At 45.8% G+C, this 22,887-nt stretch overlaps 1 protein-coding gene and 1 long non-coding RNA gene across 2 annotated transcripts in view; one reads left to right on the top strand and one right to left on the bottom strand.

Annotated features, from left to right (window-relative positions):
• Window positions 1-22,887, bottom strand: part of LOC139793796 (uncharacterized) — a 198,617-nt gene that overhangs the window by 19,622 nt on the left and 156,108 nt on the right. The gene's annotated exons all lie outside the window — the stretch shown is intronic.
• ARC (activity regulated cytoskeleton associated protein) lies at window positions 4,056-10,326 on the top strand. Its single transcript, XM_071738706.1, has 3 exons — window positions 4,056-7,378; window positions 7,963-8,159; window positions 8,583-10,326. Exon 1 carries the CDS (start codon window positions 4,604-4,606, stop codon window positions 5,816-5,818), a length of 1,215 nt encoding a protein of 404 aa, XP_071594807.1. The 5' UTR covers window positions 4,056-4,603; the 3' UTR covers window positions 5,819-7,378; window positions 7,963-8,159; window positions 8,583-10,326.

The following is a 22,887-nucleotide window of genomic DNA, read 5'->3' as shown; positions in this document are numbered from 1 at the left end:
CCAATTGGTATTGCAGAGGAATAATAAAGCATCCAGCAGAGCTTTGCTGTGCAGAAAACACTTAAAAGCTGCACCAGAAACTTTCCCAAGCCCTGGAATCTCCCCCTTCTCACTCACCCACCAGGTTCATCTGGCTGGCAGCTCAGACACATCTCCAAGAAGATGTCTTGCCAGAAGGTTGATCTGAGAAAATGCTCGGCCAGATGAGGTGACAAAGGGTTGGCAGCCAAAAACAAAACCCATTCCCAACCCCCTTCAAGTCTGCTCTCTGGTGGGGTGCAGCAAAACCCCACGTCCTGCCCAGCTGCAAGGGGTGGGTGCCACCAGGCTTTGGGTGCAGAATGTGCCCAGCAAAACACTGTTGTGACCACACTGGGGAAGGTGCCTGTGCTGGCTGTGACTTTCATCAAATCCTCCTCCCCACAGGGAGGTTTTTTTTTTGGGGTCTCCAGTGTGGTTTAAAACTCTTCAGGAAGTCCTAGGGTCACAACCCACTTTGACACCATCCCACTGAGCCATGGGATGCATTTTTTGGTTTTTCTGTCTCTTTCTTTCTTCTGCTCAGCTGTTTTGGAGGAAACTCCTGCTTACTGAGCATCCTTTTTTTCTCCCTCTCTCATCCTCACTCCCCACCTCCCTTCCTGCTCTTCTTGCCCCTCTCTTGCCTTGCACATCTTGCTCACCCAGAGAACCACGAATCCTCCAGTCTTCTCTCTCCACCCCATTGCCAGCTCCCCTGAGGCCAGGAATCTTATTCCAATATTAATCTGGCTGCCTCTTTGTCCAACCCTGGGATAAAAGCTGCTGTGGCTCTGGGAGCCTCCTCCCCAGCTTGTCCCAGTCCATGACTTTTGTCCTTCTCTACCTAATCTGTCTCTCTGTGCCCGGAAATTCTTTGCTTTAAATTCTTTTTCTCCTTCAGCTCCCAGAACTCCCCATCTCCCTCCTCCCTTCCCTTCCGGCTCCCCTCTCTCCTCCTCCTCTACCCACGCACCTTACTTTAATTAGAAATACAATGAAAATCACTGCTTTAATCAGCAAATCATTCCCCAGCAGGTCCAGAAGAAAACCCCGGTTCCTCCTCAGCTCTCCTGGCTCCTTCACCACCTCCACAAAAGGAAAAAAAAAAAAAAAAAAGAAAAAAAAGAAAAAAAAAAAAAATAGAGCACAGAGATTAAAGGAAGAGCTCAGTGGAAAGGTTACAAAAGGAGGTAAACCTAGTGACCTGGATATAGCAGGGGAAAGAGCCAGGAGAAATCCTATGATACTCAAGACAGACAAATGCTGGGGTTGGGAATAAAAAATCCCTGGCAGGAACTGACTGACTGGAGCTCAAAAATGGACCTGGGGTTGCTGGAGGAACAGACATGCTGAATATCATCCAACAGTGTGCTCTGACAGCAAAAATGGTATCCTGGATTGTGGGAGCAACAACACAGGCAGGAGATCAATGGAAGTGTTTATCCTCCTCTACTCAGGATGTATCAGACCATATCTAGGTGCTGCCATGAGGTTTAGGTCCTTTAGTCTAATTAAATCAACTGTAAATGAGTTTGGCACAGACCATTGGGATGGTCAGGGCTACAACACTTGCCTGGTGTAGGACCAGGGCTTTTCCATCCTGAAGAAGAGATGGGTTTGGGGGGATGTAACAGCAGCCCCCCTAATCTGGAGTGAGGTTATCAAGCCAGGTGACAGAGGTGGCTACTGAGGGGACAAGAGATATTGAGTGTGAATTAAAACCAGCTACACTGTCTGGGTGTAGGAAAAAAAGGTTTTTCCTCTGAGGACAGGTATGTGGCTTCCCTGTCCCTGGAGGTTTTGAATATCTGAAACCTGAATCACTTCACCTGACCCAGTAGATTTGAGCTAGAAACCTCCTGAGGTCTGCTCCTTCCAGCCTTCATTATCCTGAGATCCCAGGACCAGACCTCAGTGCCATACAAAACCCTGATGAATCCCCACACTCTGAAAAGTAAGGGAAAAGGGAAGAGGATGGGAAGACATGGATGGGGTGGAGTAGGTTTTACAGCCACTTCATCCCAGATTCTGGCATTTGGTGAGGCAAGGTAAGGTTGAAAGGTTGCAAAGTTAAATCCTGTCTGTCCCCATCCACTGGTGATCTCCTAAGGGCTGTTTCTGGGAATCTTGGATGCAAACCTTTCTGGAGAATAACTTTGCATTAATCCAGGGATACATCAGTAAGAGCCTCTCCCTGTTCCTGTGATCTCCTACTGATAAGACAGATTTAAGGTATAAAGACCACAGCAAAAAAAAAAACTCCAGAGCTTCCCCAACCCTCAGATGATTGACATCTGACCCTTTCTAAACACAAATACAGGTGCACAAAAATCTCTTGCTTAGGAAAGGTGAATGAAAGTGGAAAAAAAAAGCAAGACAGAGGAAATCTGTCTCTCTCTGCCAGTCATATCACTGTCACGATATGTGTGTGGTATCAAGTGGCATCAGAAGGGTCTGCTGGGTCAGGAATCCTGATTTACACCCTCAGGCTTTTCTCCCCTTCCCCATTCACCCCACCTTCCCTTCTGGGTCAGTTTGGTGTTGCCCTAAATAACCCTTCTGTCTCCCCTGAGAGCCATACAGCACTTTGTCCATTTGCCATCACCTGGCAGGGGACAGACATGGATATTGCTGGAAAAAAAAAAAAAAAAAAAAAAAAAAAGAAAGAGTCCTGACCCTTGTTTCTTATGCCCTTCAGCTTCACCACCACCAATTTGCTCCAAGGGAACCCTGCTTTAACCAGATGCTTGCCACAGAACTCCTTTCACTGAATAACCAGCTTTCTCCTCTGCATTTTGCTGTTACCAGGCTGGCTTCAATCCCACCAGGAAACTCATGGCCAGGAGCCACAGGAGCAGGGATCCATCCTCAGCTTCCCTGGCACCCTGCCCATCACCCCAAGCGTGGAGGCAAAGCACTTCCCCTCTGCCAAGAAGCTTGAAATCCCTTTTTTTAATATTTTTTTTTTTAGCTGACGTTGATGAATCAGCATCCCCCTGCCTCCGGCCACAGTCACTGAGAGGGGATGAGAAACCCCAGATGTCCTCAGAACCTCTCCTGAGGGTGTTCCGGTGGGGAACTCTCTGGGATTAGGGAATCCTTTATCCCTGCCTTTATGTAAGACCCGGAGGCTCCTTTTATGGTTGGTTCTTCCTGCTTTGTCAAGAGCAAAGAACAAATGGAGCTTCATCTGCGCTTGTGGGTTGGCTGACTGCTTCGACAGCTGATTCAGGCTGAGGAGGGAACAGGCTTTTGATGGGCGGATTTAATTCGGTGTCAAAAAAACCCAGGATGCCACCCCCCTCCCTCATTGAATATTCCCAAGATAGCGGTCGGTCCCTTGCAACTAAACCCTGGGGACGATTCCCACTTTAGAAAGTCCAGAATGCTCCAGTTTGTACCGAAGTGGTTCCTTGGAGTGTTCCCCCCCCCCTTCCTCTTTTTTTTTTTTTTTTCTTTTTTTTTTTTTTTTAATTTTTTTTTTTTTAAACTGCTGATTTCCTGCCATCCCCAAGCATCCCCATAAGGAGTGAGCTCACCGCGTGTGTGCGCGCATGGGAAGGGATGCGGAGTGGGGAGGGGGGGTCCGTGGGCGTCTGTCTCGGTGTGACACAATAAATCCCTCCTCACCTTCCCTCCCCCCTCCAACCTCTCCGAGTCCTGCCAGGGGACTCATGCTAATGATGACCTTGCTGAGTAAATAGTTGTGGAATGAATAAGTGTTTTTTTTTTTTTTTTTTCCTGCCATCCGAAAAAAAAAAAAGAAAAAAAAATGAAATAAAAGGCGGAAGGTGCGATTACTCATCCATCTCCCCAACTGTCTCCAGCACCTTTCAAATGCTTCTCGCGTCGAGTCTGGGGGCGTGAGCGAGGGGGTGGGAAGCAAGGGGATGCTGCCAAGATCTGGGTTGCCACAGCCACCGGTTTCGTTTTTTCTCCAATCAAAGCCGAGCTGAGGGTGCGAGAGGAGGCTGGGCACCACCCACATGTTGAGCTGTGCGGGGTATAAGTAGATGGGAGAGCCTGGACTAGTGGCAGTTCAGACAGGGATGAGAAGCAGCTCTTTGCATCTCTAGTGAAAGCATTTCCTTGACTCGCCAAGTTGCCCAGAGGAGAAATCGTCGGGATTTTTTTTTTTTTTTTTCTTTTTTTGCAGCAGTTTCCAGCATCTTTCTGCATCTCTTCGTGTTTTGATCCAGCGAGGACTCTCTGCCCTTCAAGATTCTCAGCTCAGGACAAGCAGGTAGCAGGCACCAGTGAGGGGCTGGACATTTTGCTCAACTCCTCTCCTTCTTCCTGAAGGATCCTGATTCTCCCGGAGAAGCTGAGAGCAGCATTTCCAGCGAGGGATTGGGAGAAATTTGCCTACAACTCTCTCTGGGATCCACGGGGACCGAAGAGCTCACTCTGCGGTGATATTTGATTTTGGTTGTGTTTGTGTTGAAAAAGTCCTTTGAGGGGGGTTTAGAAGTCTCTGTGTGTCTTTTGGGAAGTGTTGTGGTGTTTTGGGACTTTTTTTTTTTTTTTTTGAAGGTTTAGAAAGCCAGAGTTTGCAGTGTTTGACACTCACACGGTTGGAGCCATGCAGCTGGATAATGTCACCAATGCAGGCATCCACTCCTTCCAGGGTCACCGTGGAGTTGCCAACAAGCCCAATGTGATCCTGCAGATAGGGAAATGCAGGGCAGAAATGTTGGAGCATGTCAGGAGGACCCACAGGCACCTCCTAACTGAGGTCTCCAAGCAGGTGGAAAGGGAGCTGAAAGGTTTGCAGAAGTCGGTGGGGAAGTTAGAGAATAACTTAGAGGACCACGTCCCAACTGATAACCAAAGGTGGAAGAAATCCATCAAGGCCTGCCTGGCCAGATGCCAGGAGACCATTGCCCATCTGGAAAGGTGGGTTAAGAGAGAGATGAATGTTTGGAAGGAGGTTTTTTTCCGTCTGGAAAAGTGGGCTGACCGTCTGGAGTCCATGGGTGGCAAATATTGCCCCGGGGACCATGGCAAGCAGACTGTGTCTGTTGGGGTGGGGGGCCCAGAGATAAGGCCAAGTGAGGGGGAAATTTATGACTATGCCCTTGATATGAGCCAAATGTATGCCCTGACCCCTCCTCCTGGAGAGGTCCCCAGTATCCCCCAGGGCCATGATTCCTACCAGTGGGTCTCTGTGTCAGAGGATGCTCCAGCATCCCCAGTGGAGACCCAGGTCTTTGAGGATCCCCGAGAGTTCTTGAGCCACTTGGAGGAATACTTGAAGCAGGTGGGTGGGACAGAGGAGTACTGGCTCTCTCAGATCCAAAACCATATGAATGGCCCAGCTAAAAAGTGGTGGGAATACAAGCAGGACTCTGTCAAGAACTGGGTTGAGTTCAAGAAGGAGTTCCTGCAGTACAGTGAGGGGACTCTCACTAGGGATGCTATCAAAAGGGAGCTGGATTTGCCCCAGAAAGAAGGGGAACCCCTGGACCAGTTCCTTTGGCGCAAGAGAGACTTGTACCAGACCCTTTACGTTGATGCAGATGAGGAGGAAATTATCCAGTATGTGGTAGGCACCCTCCAGCCCAAACTCAAACGTTTCCTGAGTTACCCTTTGCCCAAGACCTTAGAGCAGCTGATCCAAAGAGGGAAAGAAGTTCAAGGCAACATGGAGCACTCTGAGGAGCCCAGCCCACAGAGAACCCCTGAAATTCCATCAGGAGATTCTGTGGAGACCGTGCCTCCTTCAACCACTGCCAGTCCTGTGCCAAGCAATGGGACTCAGCCCGAGCCCCCCAGCCCCCCAGCTACTGTCATATGAGTAAGCCCAAGGGAGGCAGGAGTCTGGGTTACATGAAAAGGGATGAATTTAGGAAGCTTCTCCTTGGAGAGAGGTTCTGGCTGAGATGAGACATGAGGTGTGCTCAGTCCAACAGCCCAGAGCAGAGGAATTCACTTTGCTTGTGGGGGGAGGGAAGCAACAGGGGAGAGGCACTTTAGGATGTGGTTGCCCACCTCACCTGAGCCATGCAATACCCTGGTGCTGGAGACCCTTTTTGCACCACTGTGGGGAAAGGACAATTTGATGACATCCCCCACAAGAAACTAAAGACAATTTCCAACTTCAGAAGCAGCCCTTTAGCACTGGCAGCTTCCAAGGACTTCAAGTGCAGCAATTGGCTGAGGGTTCCTATCCATCTGGATCTCTCCTCCTTCTCTCCTCCCTCTTCTCAAGAGGTGCCCCTGCCCTGAAGAGACACCTTGCCCTTTTTTTGATTTGCCACCAGGCTTCTGTTCACCTGGCAATCTCCTCTTCTTACTTGCTCCAAAGGATTAAACAAACTTTTCTTAATATTTATTTTTTTTTTTCCTAAGAAATCCTGCGACTTCAGGAACCGAAAACTTGAGGAATCTGGATTGGTTTTAGTTATTATTTAGCTATTATTTTTCATTTCCCTGCACCTAACACCTGCTTTAATGATTTTCCTCTCAAGAGGCTCTTACTGGTTTACTTCTATTAGTTTCTGTTCACTCCAGTCAAGGGCACTGCAGTGCAGAGGCAGATTTCATCCTTTCTCTGCACTTCATACTGTGCATTCTGCAGGTAACAGGGTTTCAAATTAAATTGTGAGCTCGTTTATTGAAGTGGCTTCTTTTCAGAGAAAAGTCTGCTGCTTTTCAACAAAGAGAGGGTATCAAGGCAGAGAGAGAAGGCACCAGAGCAATTTCGAGAGGGTTGGGGGAGGTAAGGGAAATAAATCCATATACTTTGAATGAAACAAACAAACACAGCCTAAATCCAGAGCAAAATATCCCCAGAGCAGCAAAATCTGGTCCATGCTGATGTGTGGAGACAAGAGGAGTTTTTGCCATGTAAAAGCAAAAAGAAGTGAAGAGAGGAGCTTTGTGTCCCAGGGCAGTTTCAGCCTGTGCATCCCAACAAAGAGTTTCTACTCACACAGACTGACTCAAAATGGTCTTGGAAAGCCTGGCACCCTTGTCCTGGAGCACCTGAGGACAGAACCTTGTTCACAAAGCACTTTCTACAACATCTTGCCATGGATGGAGGCAGACTTGGACTCTGTGACATTTTCCAGGCTGAGACAGTAACAACTCAGCCCAACAACTGCCCCTTGCTTTGGCACCTGCTGGTAGGACTTTGAGATGAAACTGCTGTGAGATAAACTCAGAAAGTTTGGCTCTTCAAAGAGTTTTTGAGGCTGGACACATCTGAAAGATCATCTACACTCACCATCAGAGAAAATAGGCAACACCTCTGCAAGAGATGCAGCAACAGGAGTGCCCCTGGGATGCTATAGAAGTGACAAATGGCACTGGTGGCTTGGAAGCCTTTGGTGGGACTCCTTCCAAGAGTCTGAAGGTAAGACAACACTGATATTCTCCTCTTTGCACCCTTAAAATTTAAATCAACCGTAGCCTGTCCAGTAGGAACCTTGCACTGGGATTAAAAAAAAAAAATTAAAATACTCTGAAGTGGGACGTGAAGCTTTGTGAGGGTTTAAGGTTGGGAGGAAGAGGGAGGGAAAATCAGTCAAAGGGAAGTGAAGGACAGTGAGTGGGAAAAGTTTCTGAGCATGACAATCACTTGCTGATTGATATGGGATTATGGGATGGATATTGGGAAGCTTCTTCATTAGCCCAAACCAAGGACCTGCCCCAGGGAGCTCTGGGCTTGAGAGCCCAACAGGAACAGCACATCACAGGTCCCTGGACAGCCCAGAGGAGATGCCTCTCTACTCTGAAGCTTTACTAGAAGGGAGTGGGTGACAGCAACAACCAAAACTTTCCTCTCACTTGTTCATAGTTAGTTTGGCAGCAGTTGTTTTTGCAGAGAGGGGGAGAGCATTTGTCACTAATGACCTGGGATGAGTGGTGGGGGAGTGGGTGTCACTGCTGAGGATGAGCTGGCCATGGATTCCAAGCATTATCTCCTCTTGGTTACAGTGACTCACTCAGATCCTCCTCTGAGAAAGAATCACTTCACAGTGCTCAGGATTTGGAAGGAAAGCCAAAGAGAAAAAGAGAAGAAAAAAAAAAATAGAGCAAAAGCTTTGAAACCAAAACTGCAACATCAGATCTGCTGCCAGGATCACCAGCCACCAACTGCTGGAATCCACTGTCTGAAGGAAAGACTGGCACAGGTAATTACCTTTCACTACCTAAATTACCTTTCATTTCACCCTTGTCAGCCTCTCTTAGCCTCCCCACTTCCCTGACATCATAAATAACCCAGCTGTAAATACCTGGGCTGGTCTTGAGAGCTCAGCCCCAAAGGCTGCAAGAAACTGGGACCACCAGATGGGTGGGACTTCAGCTTCTTCATGTAGGGACCCAAGCACCAGTCCCAAAGGTTAATGATCTGGGGACAGTGGACACCATGCCTAGCTTTCTGCTGGACCACTGACAGCTGCTTAGATCCCAAAATCTTATGGGACTTCCAGGTTGTAGTCACCCAGTGGGCACAGTTGACTTTATCTCCATCTCCTGAGAAATCCTCTGTACTCTCCCACTTCAGATATCTAAGAGGAGCTGCTGCAATTTTTCTTCTTATTGTTGTTTTACAGAAATCCCTGCTGCTGTTGCTGAGTTTCCTTCTCTTTTTCCAAGAGCCCTGCTTTCCCAGGGGAGAAGCAAGTGCTGCAAGAAGACAAAAGGCAAACCAAGCACCAAAGAGCCTCCCATGCAGTGCAATGCTTCGTTCAGGGTGCTGAGATGAAAGATGAAAACCAGTTCCAACAGGATGAAGAAGCTTCTGAGCTGCTGCAGGTACTCCAAGCATGGAAGAACAAAAAGAAAAAAACCAAGAGGCAGAAGAAAAGAACCAAGTCTGGGCTTTGGGGACAGCAAGGATGCTGGGCTTGGACTGAGTGTTGAGAAGATTGCAACCTCTGCAGTTTGGGGTCACTGGGACTCACGGAGGGAAATCTTCACTATATTTCCAGTAAAAACAAAACAAAAGCAAAAAAACTTTCCTGCTTAACTTTGCCAAATGACTGAGCCTACCTGGGCTATGAACCCTCCATGCTGTTAATGCTGTAACTCATTTTTCCTGAGTTGGGGGTAGCCTCATTTCATGCGGGTATCAGTTTTCAAACCTCAAAAAAAGGCTCTGGAGGTTTGGAGAAGCATCTGATGCTCCAGATGCTTGTCTGAACTGCTTGAGCCTGCACAACTGGACCAGAAAGAGTCTTGTGAGACAGCAGGCTCCTCCTGGATCTGCTTGGACCAGAGTTACCACAAGAACTTGGGGTTCTTGTGCTGGCTTTGGGGTGACTTCTTCCATCCAGACCCAGGGAGTGCAAAAGGGAAGAGCTCAAGTGAGCTGAACAAGACAATTTTGGTCCTCACATCTCAGCTTGAAGAGGTCCAGTTGGTTCCTCTCTCTTCCAGAGCCAACTGTCCTGGGTATGAGTGTGTGTGTGTGTGTGTCAGGAGCAACCCAATCCACCTGGATTAATTTTTCTGGTGGTTTGTTGCATTTGAACTAAGCCAATGGGACCTCATGTGCATTCCAACAATGCTCAGCAAAAATGTCCAGGACTGGAAAATGAGATAAAACCATATTAAAAACAAACTTCAGACACCATCTCAAGGTCAAAATGATGTTAGAGTTTGAGGTGCTTACTTTCCACAGTCCCTTTCAAGGGACATGACTGCCTCAAGAGGTATTTTATTTTTTCCATAGACTTGCCTGCTTTTTCAAATGAATTAACCTATCTGTGCTACTTGGTCATTTGGTCCTGAGGTTTATACATTTTCAGCTGGCTTTTTGGAGTGTGCAGAACTGAATCTCTTGGACTGATTTTATTTCAATTATTGCTCCTAGCAGATTGGAGCTTTACTTGTAGCAGGCTCTCCAGGAAGGAATGGTACTTCATTTTCCTGGGGCAGAGTGATGTGGATGAATGATGTGAATGTGTCTGTGTTGTGTCTGTGAAAATTTAGCAGATTTCAACCACTGGATTTTTTTTTTTTTCCTTAGGATATTTTACATTTGACTCCGACAGAACTGCTTTAGAATTTTTATTTTTACTAGAGGTATTATTAATTCAAATAACTTTGTCCAAAAGGCAAAAACGTTGAATTCCTGCAGGTTATAGGGGTTGAAGCCAAAAGGTCTTTGTAAGCCAACATCACTTGCCCAAGATCTGACTGTATCAGGCAGTTTATTCCTCAGTGTGTCATGTTGGAGCTGCAAGATCACACCAAGCCACTACAACCTGTCAATAGAATTGTGCTACACTCTATTTGCTATTGTAGCAAAGCCTTTTGTAGATTTATACAATAAAACTTTGAAATTTCTGCTTCAATTGCTTTGTGCCTTGCTTTCTGGTCTTTCTTCCTCAGCTCATGGCAGACTCAAGTATCTGTTGACTCCTAAAGATTTGGCCATCAGGGTTAATTTGACTCCTGGAATGTTCCTTCTCAGCCAAAGCAGATGAGTCAGATGCAAATGAAATGGACTGGGCCTTTAAAGAAGAGGGGTTGGATACAGAAATTATCCAAAAACATGACCAGTCATGGGAGTCAGGGTTTAACAGTGGCCCAGCAATTAAACCAAATAATTGATGCTATTTATTAATCCCTATGTCCCCCCTGATAAAGAAAGGAGAGAGAATAAGGGAGAGCAGATTCAGGCTGGCATGGATCAGGAGCACAGGCAGAGGAAGGGATGGAATCCTCCCAGGATGCCCAAGCAAACAGGCACAGGGGAAGAAGGGGAAGCAGGAAGGGCTTTGCCCCTGGTGATCCCTCCAATTTCTCCTGAGGATGAGGTGGATGGGATGGAATCCTCTGTTTGGTCAATTTTGGCCATTTCTCTTGTCTGTTCCTCCCCAAAGGAGGGCTGCAGCTCTTGCCTTCTTTTCTCCTTCCAGAGGGCCAAATGTTCCTCAGAGCTGAGCAGTGGCCTTGGTTCTGCACCCCATTCTCCAGCTGGAACTCTAAACATCGAGTGGGATCAGTCCCAGCAGCAGCCACTGCCTGAGAAACTTGCTGTTCATTTCAGCAAGTGCAGCTCCTTCCAAGAGACTCAGCTGGAAGCAAAAGTCCAAGACAGAAAATCACCTTTATCCTGGCCCAAACCTGGACACGTTTTAAAGGGGTAGTTTAACATCTCAAGACTGAATCAAACGTGACCCCTGTGTCTGGGAGAAATGATTTTTTGTGGAAGTGGGGATTGTGTAAAGCTCTTGTTGGGTCCAGCCAAGAAAAAGGCTATTGAAGCAGAGGGGAATCACATTCCCAACCACAGATGAAAGAGCTCAGGTGAGTCAGGGCAAGGTGAAGAACTGAATCAGCTCTACTTGATATCTGAAGAGGGCTCAGCAGTCAGAAGAATGAGCACTCAGCAGCACAAAGAGCCAGGGGCTGCTGTCAGGCTGGTGCTTGGCTACCTGCTGGATACCTGGATAGCAGGGTGAGTCTCCATCCCTTGAGTTCCTGAGCTAGAAAACATCTCTGGGTCACCAGGTTTGAAGGCAAGAAACACAGAAAAGGATTTAATTGTGGTTCCAAAGAATGTTTCTCAATATGGTGATAGGTGCTTTATATAAAAATATAAATATATCTATGATTCTGCTGTCAGTGAGTGTTTTAAACTGAAATGAGTGGATTTGCAACAAGCTGGGCTCAAAGTTGTGGCTCTGAAGACCTTCATCTCATGGGGACAGGGGACTCTTCTCTGCAAAGTCCTCTTCTGGAAATTTTTTGCACTCAGGTGGATTTAGCAGCCATTCCTTGCACCATCCCTGGAGTAATTCCAAAGAGGAGGGTGTTAGAACTAAGAGTCCAGGGTGTGATGCAACTGGTGATGTACAGAAATGGACTCATTCCTTTCCCAACAGGCACTAAATATGAATTCCCAGCTGAACCTCCCAGATAGCCCATTTGGGCTCAGATTGGAAAGGTCTGATGGCCAAAGGTGCCTAAAGAAGGACAGCTGCTAACCCTTGGGTCTTCAGCTCTTTACAGCTCATTCAACCACAAACTTTTATCCAGAGTGAAAAGGAAACTTTGAAGATGAAATTTGGGCCCAGAGCTGCACTCTACCTTTTTGTCCTTAACTTCTGTCACCAGGCAGGAGGCAAAAAACAAGAACTGATGGGAAAGTCCAGCAAGAGGGGTGAAACCAATGGCACCCCATCCTCAGACAGAATAGGAAAAAACTGGGTAGGAGAGCAGGGATAAACTTTGGATGATCTCTGGTGATCTATGGACATGACCAAAGGGCTGCATCTCCTCCAAGGACCAGCTGGATGCCTTGAAAAGCAAAAAGAGCTGCTCAGCTGGAGGTGCTGAGCTCTTCCAGCAGAGGGGGGCAGAACTCCACTGTACGCTGTGGGAATTAATTTTATTTAAAAAAAAAAAAGGAAAAATCTGTCCTCGTCATCATCCATTCCCACCCAACACATTCCAAGCCTTGCAGTGATACCAGAGCAGTGGTTGCTTCATTGGAGGAGGTCTGAGGCCAGGAAGAAAAAAGAGATGAAGATGTCAGTGTAGAGAGGTGAGGAGGACTGATAACCAAGTTATAGTGATGGGAGAAGGTGGACAGGATGGGGATTCCCCAGGTGTAAAGGTTGGGAAATGCCTGACTGTCCCAGGTAAACTTGGAAAGTTTCCAATTTAATTTCCAATTTTATTCCAATTTTATTCCAGATTTGAAGCTCATCACTGTTATTTCCTTTCTTGCTGGCACTTCCAGCTGAAAATCCTTGGAGAATCACTGGGTCAACATCTTCATTTAATGGAGGAATTACTTATTACTTCTCCTGATTCTATCACTAAGGGGTCACCTGGGGTGGCTATAGCCCAGCTCTGGATTAACTTCCTCAAACGAGATGCAAATTCCCTCAAAATCAGACTGGGAATGGTCCCTGTGTTTTCTGGGACACGATAAAAAAATGCAAAGAAATTCAAAAGCATCCTTCCATCACTGAAGAAGAAATGTGTGGTGAAGCACTTAAAGAATTGAGAAAAAATCATTAATTCACACATTTTTTTTCCCTTATACAGATGAGCATCTTAATTTGGTTATTCAGGAGAGCTTAAAGAAAGTGGTAAGATGGACCCTCCCAGAGCAATGTATTCATAGGAAAGGTTTGTTCCTTTTTCCTTTGTTTTTGGTTTGTTTGGGGTTTTGTTTATTTGGTTTTGTTTGTTTTATTTTGTTGTTGTTTGTTTGGGGAGGGGTTGTTTTGGGTTTTTTTTGTGTGTGTGTGTGGTTGGTTGGTTTGGGGTTTTTTTTTCGTTCTATCTCCTTGTTCAATCAAAGTCATTTTATCAGTCAGTCATGTAAATCAAATTTATTGACTTTTCAGACAAACATGTGTTTGTACACAGTGTAACTGCTCCCCTGGAGCCACTTTTTCCAAGGCAGTGTTTAGAGAGGCTGGGAAACTTTCATTAGTGACAAAATCAGCTCTAATGGCCCCACTTATCCCCTGCATATGATGCTCTGCTGAGCTCTGGGTGCTCACTCTGCTCAAGGAGTTTTCTTAGATTTATCTCCACAGAGACTTAAAAGAGAATTACTGGGAGGTGCCATGCTATTTACAGCTAATATCTACTCATTAGAAATTGCAAGGAGGATTGCCCTGTGCCAAATGGGGCTCAATTCAGCTGCAGGTGAAAAAAAAATGTAGTTATAAAAGGGGCAGCCACTTTCTTTCCTTTTTTATGCTACATTCAGGATGGTTTGAGTTGGAGATGACCAGTTCCAACCCCCTTGTCATGGGCAGGGACACTTCCCATTAGACCAAGTTCTCCAAGCCCCATCCAACCTGGACTTCAAGACTTCCAGGGATGGGGCAGCCACAACTTCTCTGGGCAACCTGGGCCAGGGTCTCCCCATCCTCATACTGAAGAATTTCTTCCTAATATCCAGTCTAAATCTACCCTCACATTCCTGAAAAAGTGATGATGCAAAATCAGGGTGTTTTCCAATCCAACATTCAACCTGTTAATTGGTATCATGCAAAAACAGATTCCCCAAGTTAGTAAAAGTCTCCATGTTTCTGGAGTTGGTGAATAGAGGACAGTAGTTCTGTTACTCCCACAGAAGCAAAATGTGCTCAACCAATATTAGATAAAAGAAGTACAACACATGCATTAAATCCCTAGAAAATCAGATTTCCTTTATTCCTGAAGTTTACAAACTCACTTGCTGGCAGAAAGTGTTCTGTTTTGGTTTGGTTTTTTTTTTTCGAAAGGAATGGAATCTTAACATTTTCAAAATGAACCTTTTGAACTTTTTGTTTCTAAAAAGCACCACTTAAAAATTGGCTTCAACTTGAAAACCCACAAAAAAAAAAAAAAAAAAAAAAAAAAAGAAGAGACAAAAAAATATATAAAAAGAAGAGAAAGGTTACAAAGCTCAAAAAAAAAAAGAATATATAAAAAGAAGAGAAAGGTTACAAAGCTCAAAAAAAAAAAAGAAATTGAATGAGGTGTTTTGGAACTCAAGGACATGAGCTGAGTTGGTGCATCTTCAATTTACTCCATAGAGATATTATCAAGTTTCTTTTCTGACTTTCTCTTGCCCTATTTTGCCCTCCTCTGATTGCCTGTTCAAGTAAAAAATCATTATTTTCCTTGTAACAGAACTTTCTGGGCATCTCTGGAATGCTGTGAATCCCTTCCTTACCCAAAAATAAGTTCTTTTCCCAGCAGAGCAAAAGAACAATCATAGAATCATGGAATGTTCTGGGTTGGAAGGGACATTAAAGACCATCCAGTTCCAACCCCTCTGCCATGGGCAGGGACACCTCCCACCAGACCAGGCTGCTCCAAGCCCCATCCAACCTGACCTTCAACTTTTTCAGGAAGAAGGAATCTACAGCTCCTCTGGGTAACCTGGGCCTCACCACCCTCACATCAAGAATTTCCTCCTATTTTTTTTCAGATGTCCCCTCTTTCACTTTGAAACCATAACCCCTCATCCTATCACTTCATAACCTTGTACTAAGTCCCCCCTCTACATCTCCTGTGAGTCCCTTAAGGTACTGGAAGGTGCTCCAAGGTCTCCCAAAGAGCCTTCTTGTTTCCAGAATGAACAACCCCAACTCTCAGTTTTGTCTCCACAGCAGAGATGCTCCAACCTTCTGATCATCTCCATGGCCTCCTCTGATCTCCTCCAGCAGCTCCACATCCTTGTGCTGGGGAATCATAGAATGGTTTGGGTTGCAAGGGACCTTAAAGATCATCCAGTTCCAATCACTGCATGGGCAGGGACATCTCCCAGTAGACCAGGATGCTCAGTTCCCCATCCAACCTGGACTTCCAGGAATGGGGAAGCCACAGCTTCCTTGGGCAACCTCTTCCAGGGTCTCACCACCCTCAAATTAGGGAATTTCTTCCTAATGTCCAACTTCAATCTCCCCTCTTCAAGGTTTAAACCATTGCCTCTTGTCCTCTCCCTACACCCCCATGTCCAAAACTCTCCCCCAGAACTGGACTCCAGAACTGGGCACAGTCCTCCAGGTGGAGTATCCCAAGAGTAGAGCTGGGGGGGAGAGTCCCCTCCCTCAAACTGCTGCTCATCCTGCTCTTGGTACAGCTCAGGACACAGCTGAGCATCATTTGGGGCTGAAACATCCATGGCCAGCTCACGTTGAGCTTCTCATCACTCAACCACCTTCAACCTACTTCAGAATTCAAGTAACCTCAGTGCAAAGTAGATCAGTTCCCTGTGGCTTCATTGCAGAGGCATTTCTGGAGATGAATTCAGCTCAGCTGAATTAACACCTCCTTTCATCCTCCTTAGTGTTGCACACCCTAAACATCCAGTGTAGCCCATGCCCTCCACCATAACCATAAAATCATAGAATTATCGTGGTTGCAAAGGACCTTCAAGATCATTGAGTCCAACCATCAGTCCTACACCACCTTCCCCATGAAATCATCTCCCAAAACACCACATCTGCCTGTTTTTTAAAACCCTTTAGGGCTATTCAAATACCCCACTGCCTCCCTGGGCAACCAGTTCCAATGCTTGGAACACCATAGGCAGGGACACCTCCCACCAGCCCAGGTTGCTCCAAGCCCCATCCAACCTGGCCTTGAACATTCCAGGGATGGGGAAGCCACAGCTTCCTTGGGCAAACTTTTCCATTGTCTCACCACCCTCAAATTAGAGAATTTCTTCCTAATGTCCAACCTCAATCTCCCCTCTTCAAGGTTTAAACCATTGCCCCCCGTCATCTCACCACACCCCCATGTCCAAAGCCCTCCCCCAGAACTGGACTCCAGAACTGGGCACAGTCCTCCAGGTGGAGTATCCCAAGAGTAGAGCTGGGGGGGAGAGTCCCCTCCCTCAAACTGCTGCTCATTGGTACAGCTCAGGACACAGCTGAGCATCATTTGGGGCTGCAAGCATCCATGGCCAGCTCACGTTGAGCTTCTCATCACCAACCACCTTCAACCTACTTCAGAATTCAAGTAACCTCAGTGCAAAGTAGATCAGTTCCCTGTGGCTTCATTGCAGAGGCATTTCTGGAGATGAATTCAGCTCAGCTGAATTAACACCTCCTTTCATCCTCCTTAGTGTTGCACACCCTGAACATCCAGTGTAGCCCATGCCCTCCACCATAACCATAAAATCATAGAATTATCGTGGTTGCAAAGGACCTTCAAGATCATTGAGTCCAACCATCAGTCCTACACCACCTTCCCCATGAAATCATCTCCCAAAACACCACATTTGCCTGTTCTTTAAACCCCCCAGGGCTATTCAAATACCCTACCACCTCCCTGGGCAACCAGTTCCAATGCTTCACCACTCTTCTGCTGAAGAAATTTTTCCTAATATCTAATCTGAACCTTCCCTGGTGCAAACCAAGGCCAGGTCACCTGCACATCTTGTTATAAGAAAATGCTGCAATGGTTTTGGAACTTCTCTCTCTCTCAGAATGAGCAAGAGGACATGTTTTCTGATGCTGGTCACATCTCAAGGACCTTCAGGATGAGAGGCACTGTGGGTGTTGCAGGCAGCTGCCTCCAGCATCATGGGCTGGGCTGTGGGGCTCAGTTTCAGGCAGTGGCATTCAGGCCACCAGTGTCACTGAAGTGTCCCATGGGGAAGTGCAGACATCCTTACACTGTCCTAATAATCTGTGAAATAGGGGCATTTGAACCTCCTTCTGTGGGACACAAGAGAGAGTCTGGAAGTGTCCTTCCTCCCTAGATTTTTTTTTCTTCTGTCTTTGTGTCAAAGAGAGTGTTGATGAGACTGGAAGGCTGCAAATCTGCACAGAAACTTCTGGAAAAAGAGATATCCATGCCTAGGAAATATTTTTCCTACAGCCTGCCACCAACAAATTCTTCCCCCTGATATGATGGACACTCTGATGGGAGCCACATTGTGATATTGAGAGAGGAGACACCTTGTTTTTCTCTTTTCCACTGAAGGTCAGGCCCATGGGTGCCTCTCCATGATCCCTCAGAGCTTCCCAGGCTCTGCTTTGCATCTAGCAAGGGCATTGGAGCCTTCCAGTAGCTGAAGGGGGGCTGGAAAAAATCTGGTGAGGGATTTTTTAGGGTGTCAGGGAGATAAGAAATGGGGGAATGGATTGAACCTAGAGGAAGGGAGATTTAGACTGGAAGTTAGGAAGAAGTTCTTCACCATGAGAGTGGTGAGACCCTGGCACAGGTTGCTCAGAGAGGTGGTGGAAGCTCCATCCATTCCTGGAAGTTTTTAAGGTCAGGCTGGATGGGGCTCTGAGCAACCTGATCTGGTGGGAGGTGTCCCTGCCCATGCCAGGGGGGTTGGAACTGGATGATCTTTAAGGTCCCTTCCAACCCTGAAAATTCCCTGATTCTATCCTTCTATGTTCTACTGCTTCACAAGTGGAAATAAAATTAAATTTTAGATCAGCAACCATGCACAGACTGATCCAACGTCCCATGGTGTACATCCAACATCTGGGAATGCAAACAAATGCCACAAAAATCCAATGGTTCCTGCAGGCTTTTCACAAGTGAGGTCTGAACAGATGATAAATGCTATTTTGTAGAATCTATCAAGTAGAATCCATCAAGATAACATAAATTCCACTTCCCACCCCCCAAACAGACCATTTTCTTGTTGCTTTTACCTGAAACCACATCATACAAAGTCTAGATAAAAACCATAGATCCTTGTTGGATGCTCCTTTCTGGACCAGGCTAGATGGCCCATAAAGAGATCCCCAAGAGTCCCTTCAAAACAGGGGGATGTTGATTTCAGCTGATTTCTCCTGGACCAAACCACAAGAAAACTGGGACATTTATCACCTGTATCAGGAGAAATCATTGCCTGGCAGCCCTTTTAGTAACAGAGTGAAGCTGTGCTAAAAACATGCAGTGAGAAATAGGGCCCAGAAGCAATAAAAACAAACAGGAAGAGTCTTCCTAGCAACATTAGTTTATTTATTTTCTGGTTTCCTCACCCAACTCACCCCAAGGTGTCTTTTTTAGGGAATTGGACGATGTCCAAACCCAGCATCACAGAGGAGTCGGGAGACATCAGGCTCCCTCACCATCCAAGAAAGCAGTGGATGTCATCCCAAAGTCATCCCAAACCATGCAATATATTCAGGAGACAGGAAAAAAACAAAAATAAATCAGATTATCAGTCCCTTCCTATACTGTCATGATGTTAGGTGACCACTTTTTGCTGCTTTCATGGATGATCCTTCCAAAACTCCCCACAGTTCACAAAGTCATTGCTTAATCCAGATTCCCTTGCAATATTCATTATCCACAGCAATTATCAAATCTGAATCAAACTTCTGGGTATTTTTGCTTCTTTCTCAGCCTTTTCTCTACCAGAGTGCAAACCAATAATTTGTCTGCAGTTTTACCTGGCTGCTGAAATCAAGATGTGATCACAGACTCCAAAGCTCTCAGGCCAGCATTTTTTCCATGGATGAGAAAATCTTGGGGGGGAAAAAAAATAAAAAAAGGAAACCCCCCCCAAAAAAAAGGTTATTTTTTAAAATAAATATTAAAAAGAAAAGCCAGGAAAGCCCAGCCTCCTGCCATGAGGGACTTTAATAAACATTCAGAGCTTGTTTCTATGATGCTGAGGCTCTACCTCTCTGGAGGTACCAAGTGTCAATCAGGATTTCCACTGCTGGAAGCAGGGACCCAAATCTCTATGGAAACCAGACTGAGGTGACAGAGAGGGTTTCTGCCTAGATTCCCATCTTGATAATCTACATTTGCTGAAGATATTAATACCTCTGTAAGGGGAAGATTAAAAAAAAAAAAAAAAAAAAATGTTTCAGCTTCCCTGCACTGCAGCCCCCAGTGGTGTTTTCCCTTTTCCTTCTCTCCTCTCTGACCCCAGTCAGTAAACTGCACCCTTTGACTGGTTTTATTCATTTACCACCATATTATAAATATTTCAATCATTGATGCAGATGAAAAGTCAATCTACTGAATTTCCTTACATAGGGGAAGGAAAAACATAAAGATTTGCAGCCTCCCAGGATGGATTTTAAAAAGGAGGGAAAAGCAGAGGGGATGTTTTAGGATAGTCCCCCAGAGCAGCATATTTATTTTTTGGGAAAAATGATAAAAAAGCTTCCCCAGCACAGAGAAAATAAAACCATGACTGCACCCAGCCCTGAATTCTCTGAAACAAAGCCTCAAATTTGCCTGTTGATCTCAGGACCCTCTAGGATCTCATCCTGAGCATCCCCCAGAAGAAAATCCTTCTCATGGTTCCTTTGCTGCTTTGCTTTAATTTTTTGCCTTAAGCCAGCCAGGAAACAAAACCATTAGAGCTGCTCTGTGGATGGGTTGTTTCCCTTTCTCTTTTCTTGCTCAGTTGCTTGCTAGAGAAAAAGATGAATAGGTGAGTTATTTAGCATCCTGGTTGGAGCTGAGTTGCTGAAGGGCTGAATTTACTGCAGAAAAAAGTTTAGGCCTTATCCTGTGCTTGTCCTGAACATCTGAAATGAAGTTTGGCCATGCATGGGGCCAAAGGATTAGAGAAATAATTTCAATTTTAAATTTTGAAGTGTATTGAGGGCTGAACTGTGGAATGCCAAGGGAGCATGAGGAGGAGATCCTGGAGGGCCAAACGTCAGAGGGGAGTGGTATAAAAAGCAGTGATGTAATTAGGAGTATCATGTGGTGAAGGTGAAGCTGATTTGCCACCAGGAACCTGGCCCTGCTCCTCACCAGCTCACTAAGTCCATGCCAAAAGTGACTGCAAGTCAAACAGGAGCTATCACTCCTGGTGTAATGGTTTAATAAATGTCTCTGCAGGAAAGGTTGAGAATGGTGTCATCTATAAACCCTCCTGAAACACAATGAGTCATAATCTGTGTCCTCCTAAAAAATGCTGAAGATTTTCCTGTGGCTCAGCCCATGCTATGAACAGGGAAGTGGCCACCTCCTTATTTGTTGTGTTCTCTTCTGCAAGATGTTTTGTGCCAGAATGTTCAGTGGCATTGGGGAGGGAGTTCTGGAAAGCTCTGCTTCACTTGCTGGGGGAGCAGGTAACCACAGAGAGTTGCAGGATCATATTGTCCAACTGCTTCAGGAGAATTATTCCTTGCCACTTTGCAACTCACAGATCATCTTCGAAATGAATTTTAAAGTTTTTCTAGTGATGGAGACCTTACACTTCCTCCAACAATTTTAATTCAGTTTTGGTTTTGTTTTTGTTTTTTTTTTTTTTTTTTAATGGTTATAGGGAGCAATGCTCTGTCCTGCTCTGGAGTCCCCAATATAAAAAGGACATTGAGACCCTTGAGCATGTCCAGAGGAGCCACTGAAATGCTCAGAGGGTTGGAGCAGCTCCCTGGGAAGCCAGGCTGAGGGATTGGGGTTGTTCAGCCTGGAGAAGAGGAGGCTCCAAGGTGACCTTAGAGCAACCTCCCAATATCTGAAGGGGCTCCAAGAAAGCTGGGGGAGGGCTTTGGACATGGGGGGGTAGGGAGAGGACAAGGGGAGATGGGTTAAAAATTGAAGAGGGGAGATTGAGGTTGGACATGAGGAAGAAATTCTTTAATTTGAGGATGGTGAGATCCTGGAAGAGGTTGCCCAAGAAGGCTGTGGCTGCCTCATCCCTGGAAGTGTTGAAGATCAGGTTGGATGGGGCTTGGAACAACCTGATCCAGTGGGAGGTGTCCCTGCCCATGGCAGGAGGGCTGGAACCAGGTGATCATTAAGGTCCCTTCCAACCCAAACCATTCTGTGATTCTATGACAGCCCCTTCTTCTTTCTTCTTTTCTGTGCTGGAAGGTTCTTACTATTGAAGCTCCCAGTGCTGACAGAGTTGGGGTTGTTCAGACTGGAAAAAAAAGATGACTCAGGGCAGACCTTAGAGCAACTTTTCAGTAATTTAAGAGGGAGCACAAGAAAGATGGGGGCAGACATTTTAATTCAATCTGTAGTGACAAGAAAAGAGGAAATGGTTTTAAATTAAAGGAGACTACATTTAAGGAGGCTTTTTTTTCTTCAGTGAGAGTGGCAAAACACTGGTCCAGGTTTCCCAGAGAAGTGGCAGAAACCCCATTCCTGGAAAAATTCAAGGTCCTGTTGGATGGAGCTCTGAGCAGCCTGGTTTAGTTGAAGATGTCCCTGCTCATTTTAGGAGGGTTGGAGTAGATGACCTTAAAAATTCCTTTCCAACCCAAACCATTCTGTGATTCTATGACAGCCCCTTCTCCTTTCTTCTTTTCTGTGCTGGAAGGTTCTTACTATTGAAGCTCCCAGTGCTGACAGAGTTGGGGTTGTTCAGACTGGAAAAAAAAGATGACTCAGGGCAGACCTTAGAGTAACTTTTCAGAAATTTAAGAGGGAGCACAAGAAAGATGGGGGCAGACTTTTTAATTCAATCTGTAGTGATAGGACAAGAGGAAATGGTTTTAAATTAAAGGAGGGAGATTCAGTCTACATTTAAGGAGGCTTTTTTTTCTTCAATGAGGTTGGTAAAAACGCTGGTCCAGGTTGCCCAGAGAAGTGGCAGAAACCCCATTCCTGGAAAATTTCAAGGTCATGTGGATGGAGCTCTGAGCAACCTCAGATGTCCCTGCTCATTTTAGGAGGGTTGAAGTAGATGACCTTAAAAACTCCCTTCCAACCCAAACCACTCTGTGATTCCATCTCATCTCTCAGGGTGGAATTTCAGAATATGGGAAACTGGGTGGTAAAGATTGGTATTAAAATTTCCCACATTCTCTTCTCTGTCTGACAGTCTCACATCCCAGAGGCTCAGTTTGACTCCTTCCCTCTTCACTCACAACTGTCCATGGGCCCATGCTATAAATAAAGTTGCTGCTGAGATCCAATCTGGTTTCCTTGTCTGAATTCCATTGATTCATTAAACATACTTTATTTCTCATTGCACACCCTTGTCTAGCCTGTCCTCCCACACACCAAGCTTACTTTACACCCAGTAATATCCTCTGGATTGTATAATCCTCTCAACTCCACTGAGACCTAACCACCAGCTATGGTTTTGGGGGGTTCTTGTCTGTACCCTATAAGCAAATCCCTCTGTTGCAATGGTTAACACCCTTTTTGAGGAAAAATGGACCTCAGAAAATAAGCTTCTCCCTCTCCAAGGCTGAATTTCACTGAGGGATCATCATTGAAGAAAATTCCACAATTTTCATCTTTTCTCTGAATAACACAAAAATCATCAGAGCACCTCTCCCGTGAAGAGAGGTTGAGGGAATTGGGGTTGTTGAGCCTGGAAAAGGCTGTGGGTGGACCCTAAAGCATCTTTAAGGCTTTAAAGGGGCTACAGGAAAGCTGGGGAGGAAAGTTTTATAAGGGCATGGAGTGATAGGACAAGGAATCATAGAATCATAGAATCATAGAATCCTAGGGGTTGGAAGGGACCTGGAAAGATCATCTAGTCCAACCCCC

Source organism: Heliangelus exortis, chromosome 2 (assembly GCF_036169615.1).
Source record: "Heliangelus exortis chromosome 2, bHelExo1.hap1, whole genome shotgun sequence".
Lineage (NCBI taxonomy): Eukaryota > Metazoa > Chordata > Aves > Apodiformes > Trochilidae > Heliangelus > Heliangelus exortis.
The sequence above is the reverse complement of the archived record's forward strand: the minus strand, read 5'-3'. Positions and strand labels throughout refer to the sequence as shown.